The sequence below is a fragment of the Fonticula alba genome (genome assembly GCF_000388065.1).
Source record: "Fonticula alba strain ATCC 38817 unplaced genomic scaffold supercont2.5, whole genome shotgun sequence".
NCBI classification, from domain to species: Eukaryota; order Rotosphaerida; family Fonticulaceae; genus Fonticula; species Fonticula alba.
The window spans coordinates 2,177,824-2,183,045 of record NW_009242975.1 but is presented as its reverse complement, the minus strand read 5'-3'; the positions used below and the strand labels follow the sequence as shown (position 1 = coordinate 2,183,045).

At 68.1% G+C, this 5,222-nt stretch overlaps 1 protein-coding gene across 1 annotated transcript in view; it reads right to left on the bottom strand.

Moving 5' to 3' along the window:
- Nucleotides 1-4,823, bottom strand: part of H696_03643 (hypothetical protein) — a 6,303-nt gene extending 1,480 nt beyond the window's left edge. The window contains exons 1-8 of the mRNA XM_009497516.1: nucleotides 4,707-4,823; nucleotides 4,529-4,629; nucleotides 4,327-4,418; nucleotides 3,670-4,226; nucleotides 3,456-3,519; nucleotides 2,743-3,154; nucleotides 1,491-2,578; nucleotides 62-1,247 (exon numbers count right to left, since the gene is read on the bottom strand). Coding sequence (XP_009495791.1) covers nucleotides 62-1,247; nucleotides 1,491-2,578; nucleotides 2,743-3,154; nucleotides 3,456-3,519; nucleotides 3,670-4,226; nucleotides 4,327-4,418; nucleotides 4,529-4,629; nucleotides 4,707-4,711 — 3,505 coding nt within the window. The 5' untranslated portion in view covers nucleotides 4,712-4,823. The remainder of the gene's footprint in view (nucleotides 1-61; nucleotides 1,248-1,490; nucleotides 2,579-2,742; nucleotides 3,155-3,455; nucleotides 3,520-3,669; nucleotides 4,227-4,326; nucleotides 4,419-4,528; nucleotides 4,630-4,706) is intronic.
- Nucleotides 4,824-5,222: the final 399 nt, after the last annotated feature.

Here is a 5,222-nt window from a genome sequence, read left to right as displayed (position 1 = left end):
CCCATCAAGTCCGGAGCCACGACTCGGCTGCATTCTGCCACCGTGGCCCTGTCATGCGTACCGGAGTTCGTGTTAGCCTGCGTCTCCTGTGGAATCGAGCGAATGGCCAGTCGGGCCAGGGCCAGCAGGCGCGCCTGCTGCTCCACATGGGTGGGCGTGTGTGTCTGCTGCGGCCAGGCCTTGCCCAGGAAGGTCGAGCTCCGGGCCACCGTGGCCAGCAGCCGCAGGCAGCCGCGCACCGGTCCGCGCGGGGTGCACAGCCCCTGCGGCGGCTCTTCGACCGAGGCCTGCTCCATCGGGCCATCATCCAGATCCACCAGCCAAGCCAGCGAAGCCGTCATGCCCGGGGCTTGACCCGGTTGCGTGGGGGCCGCACAACCATCATCCGGCTCATCGAGCCCGGGCTCGGCCGGCAGCGTGGTTCCTCCCATGCCGGTGAAGGGCAGACACATGTTTCGCCAGATGGACACCAGGTCATCGGAGTGCACGAAATGCTCCCCGATCGGGGGATTGGCCAGGACCGCCGCCGCCTGGGCCGCCTCGGCAAAGGGAACCCCCGCCTGGGTGCCCGGGCGCTCGGCCGCCGGGCCCGGATGCTGGCGACGCCCGGCGACCCTTTGCGCGGCCTCCAACTCGGCCTGCTCCTCGGCCTGGAAGAATTCCCCCAGGAAGGGCAGAGCCATGCCGGCCTGGCCCTGCAGAACGCTGGCCACCTCGCCGGCCGTCAGCAGCCGGCGGAAGAGCCGGAAACTGAAAGCCTTGCCAAAGAGCGGATTGGCCATGTAGCTCCGCAGGATGGGCCAAGTACCCGGGCGACTGAGCACCAGCTGCACCAGTGACACATTGTCCCCATACACCTCGGCCAGGTTGATGGCCGCCTGCTCGCCGGAGATGCTTCCCCCCAATGCCGAAGGCAGGGGCATTGGCCCGGGATGGAAGGCCAGCGAGCTGATGAAAGCCCACCGGGCCCGGTGATACCCGCGGGCCATGCGCGTCGCCTGCTCGGAGTCCAGCCCATGGGCATGTCGACAGAACTCCCCCCGCAGACGGATGCCATCCAGCAGTCGCGATGTGGCTGCCACCAGCAGCCCCAGCGGGGTGTACCCCTCTAGCCGGACCAGCGGCAGGTACAACTGTGCCAGGACATCCAGCAGCCAGGGCTCGGTCGATGGCCAGTCAATCGGCGGCAGGGACCCAATCGTGTCGGCATGTGCCAAACGCAAGGCGTGCGCATTTTCCGCCATGATCTGCGTGCATGGCGCGCGATCGGTCACATTCGCAGGCGCCCATGGGGCCGGGGAAGCAATGGCAGCCGCCCACACGCGGAGGCGGTCGTGTTAGCAACAGGAGGCAAGGGCCAGCGCCGTTCGTAAGCGGGACAAAGAGGCAAAGGGGGAAGAGGAAATGCCACCAGGCCGCCGGGGGGGGGGGGGGGGGGGAATGGGGGGAAAAGAGACGGCTGGTCGGGCGCATGAGTCTGGCACACGTACAAAGCCCAGGCGCGTAAGCAGCAGGAAGCGCGAAGCCAAATCCGGCCGGGCAATGGTCAGCAGGGGCCCGGTGAAGGGGCCCGGGTCCATGAGGGCCTTCTGGCTGGCCGGCGGCAGGGAGTCCAAGATGGAGAGCAGCTTCTGCTGGGCCTGGTCCAGGACGTTTCGAATGGCCTCGCTGTGCGCACCGAACAGGGCCGCCGGGTAGTAGGTCAACAGGAACCGACACCGGGCATCGGTCAGAGCAGCCGCCCGACCGGGCCCAGTCACCAGCACCTCACGCTCCAGTGCCACCAGCGCCGGGTTCTGAGCAAAGGTGTTAACCGTGAAGGTGCCAAGCACTTTCTTCACCGTGTGCAGGGCCTCCACATCGAGGGCGAACTCCGGGCCGAAGGCCAGGGGAGCACCACTCGGGGCCCCAGCCGTCTGCGGCTGCGACTGCGACTGCGACTGCGACTGCGACTGCGACTGCGACTGCGACTGGCCAAACAGCACCAACCACAGAGCCTGCGCCATGGCCACTCGCTCGGCCTCCTTCAGCAGGTGCGACCGCAGCGAGCCGGACAGGCGCAGCCGCGGGTCGCTGATCAGTCGCCCGAGGCGGACTTGCAGGAGGCCCAGATGCGCACCGACTTCCTGCAGCGGCAGCACCGGGGTCAGGTGCGTGGCAAGGGTCGACGGCTGAAGCAGCTCCTCCACCATCTGCCGGATGACGCGCTCAAACAGCGGGTCTGTGGTCGACGGGAAAGCCAGCGAGGTGGCCCCGCCCCGACCCAGCGGGCCGACATCCTGGCGAAGCATCTCCACCGCGATCGGAGCACTGGCCCCGATGGCCAGATACTCGGTCAGCATGGTCCGGAAAGCCTGGGTCCGACGGTGTTCGGCCGGGATCAGGTGCCCGGCCGGCACGGGAGTCAGGGCCGGCTGGCTCAGCCGCAGGAGAGACGCATGTCGGGCCGCGAAGACCAGCAGGTCCGACGGCGGGGCTCCAGTCCCGGAGGTTCCAGCCGGGGGGGCAGTCGTCGCCAGGGCCACCGCCGCAAAGCGATCCCCCTCCATGGTGCGGATGATTTGGTCGTCCTCCTCAACTGGATGCAGGGCGCCATCGTAGCACGGGGGGAGGGGCGGGGGAGGAGAGGAAGGGCGCGTGTGTCAGAAAGAGAAATGCCCATGTGCAGAGGAGGAAGCAGGAAAGTGGAAAGAGACCAGCTCCGGGGGAGGGGGAAACCATTTTCGCCGGCCCCGCACGTACCATCCTCGAGCGAGGTCAGCGCCACGAAGCCCGGCGAGGAGATGGCCACCGAGGTGCCGGAAACAGCCAGGCGCAGGGAGGCCCCCTCTAGCCCACAGGGGCTCGGTTCCACGGGCAGCCACACCAGCCGGCAGACCGTGGTGTCCCAGCTGAGCCGGCTGCCGTCGTCCAGCAAGAGCGGCCGCAGGCCGGCCACCAGCAGGACCGACCGAGGGCCACCGGCCAAGCCAGGCGGCGCCCGGGCCGACAGCAGGGCCTCCGCCGGCAAAGTGACCCGGGCCAGGAGGAACACCCCCGGAGTGGCCTGCAGGTCCAGCAAGGTGATATGGTCAAGGGGAAGAGACGATGCCGAGGGCTCCAGCCGACCGAGGGCCCGGCGGATTAGCGGCTTGATCTCGACCGCGCCGAGGAACTGGAAAGTGGAGATGAGTCAAGCTGGGCACAGGAGAGGGTCATTGGGCCCACCCCCCCCCCCCCCCCCGCCCCCACGTCGGGCGGAAGTGCGATCCCGGCACACGCACACGCACGCGAAGCCGCACACCCAGGGGGCCGTTGGTGCATGCACCGGCGCCGGCGCGCATCCGCGGTGGAGAGAGAAATAAATTAAAAAAAGAAGCCAATGTCCCGGTGCCTCTCGCCCCTGGGGGCGACCGCGGTGGACCAGCCCTCGCCGCCTGGCCCCCCCCCTCCTTCCCTCTGGGGGCATGACGCACCGAGCGCGACTGAGGCGAGACATTCCAGCTCAGCAGATGCGTGCGAGTGAGGGAGGTAAGCACACTACAGGGGTGCGCGCGAAAGGGGCAGTCAAGCGGTGGTGGGGGAGTCAGTGGCCAGCATCGAGGGGGCGCGGAGGGAAGGGGGTGGGGTGGGGTGGGGGGGGGGGGAGGGAATGTCAAGCGGAGTGGATGTTTGCCTAGGGCAGCGCACTGGTGGAAGGGCCCGAGGCAGCCGTCAAAGGAGCCCAGGCAGAGGGGGTCCGCTGCGGCCAGGGCATCAAAGCCGGCATGGTCATCTCCGGTGGCCGGGGTCGAGGGGGCCGTCAGGCCAAAGGCAGCGGCAGCCTTCTGGATGAGACTGGCAGCCAGCGAGGGGGCAGCCGCCGCATGGCCGACAGCCGGCGCGTCAAATGGCCCAGCTAGACGGACCTCATCCAGGTGGATGGCTGGCACGAAAAGCGCCCGCGATAAGGACAGACAGAAAAGGCGCCCGGAGGCCGTCAGCAGGAAGGCCCCCAGGGAGGACCCGTAAACATGAACCACGGCCCCGGGGCCCGGGTCGCCGGAGCGCAGGATGTCCCCCAGTCGGAGGACTTCCACGGCCCCAGGGTCGGACACCGTCGGCCAGAGGGCAATCTCCCCGGCCGGCGAGCAGACCACGAGGGCCAGCGGCGCCGGGCCGCCTGCCAGCAGACAGGCCATCGGCCGCGAACAGTCGCCAACTGGCATACGGAAGGGCAGATGGAACACCCTGTGGCCCTTGACCGGCTGGGTGGGCCACCACCACGCAAGGGGGAATAGGCGAGTGAGTTGAGGGAAGACAGGTGGACGAGTCATGGCAGGCAGGAAGGAGGAGGATGGAACCAACCTGGGAGTACGGCCAGAGGAGGCAATTCGCCTCGTGCAGGGCAATGAGATGGCCATTCGGCGGGTCGAGGATGATCTGGGCCGATTGGGTGTCTGCGCGAGCGGGCGGCGTGTGTGTGTGTGTGTGTGTGTGTGTGTGTGTGAGCATGATGTCGGCGTGGTGAAGCCTGTGGACATGGCAGGGCAGTGACAAAGCAGCGCACAGGTCTTGCGGATGTGTGCCGGGAGGTGGCTGAGGATGGCCATTGTTGAGCGGTCCGTCTCACGGATGACCACCGGGGCATCGGACCCGCGGGCGCTGGGGCTGTAGTGGCAGACGGTTGGTCGGTTAGTCAGGCGGTCAGGTTGGCGATGGTGGAAGAGTGGGTGTCGGTGTCGGACCTCATGGCGGCGGGATCGGCTGCCAAGCGGCGAGGGTCCAAGAGCAGGCGGGGGAGAGAGGGAAAAAAAAAGGAGGGGGAAGGGAATATGAGGTGCTCAGGAGGCGGGAGGGGGGGGGGGGGATGGAGCCGATGCCAGGCGGACAGGGCGCCTGGACCCCACCGTACAGCCATATCAACGGCCCGGAGGCCGGGCGTGGTCGGGGATGCTGCGTACGTCCGAGCCCGCGCGCGTGTCCGCGCAGGTGTGTGAGCCCATCGGCACCAGTAGCAAGGGGTTTCCCACACTAGAGCGGGTGGAGCCCGCGCTCGCGCATCTGCCACCGCTCCAGCAGCCAGCCCGAGCGTGGTCGGGGGATGCGTGGCGTCCGGACGGGGATGTGATCTGGCCATGCCCAACCTCGAGGGCAGTTACTGGGCCTGGTCGCAGGTGCCAATGGGCCGGACATTCGCGGCTCCCGCTGGCCGGCACACACACATACACACACATACACACACACACACACACACACACACA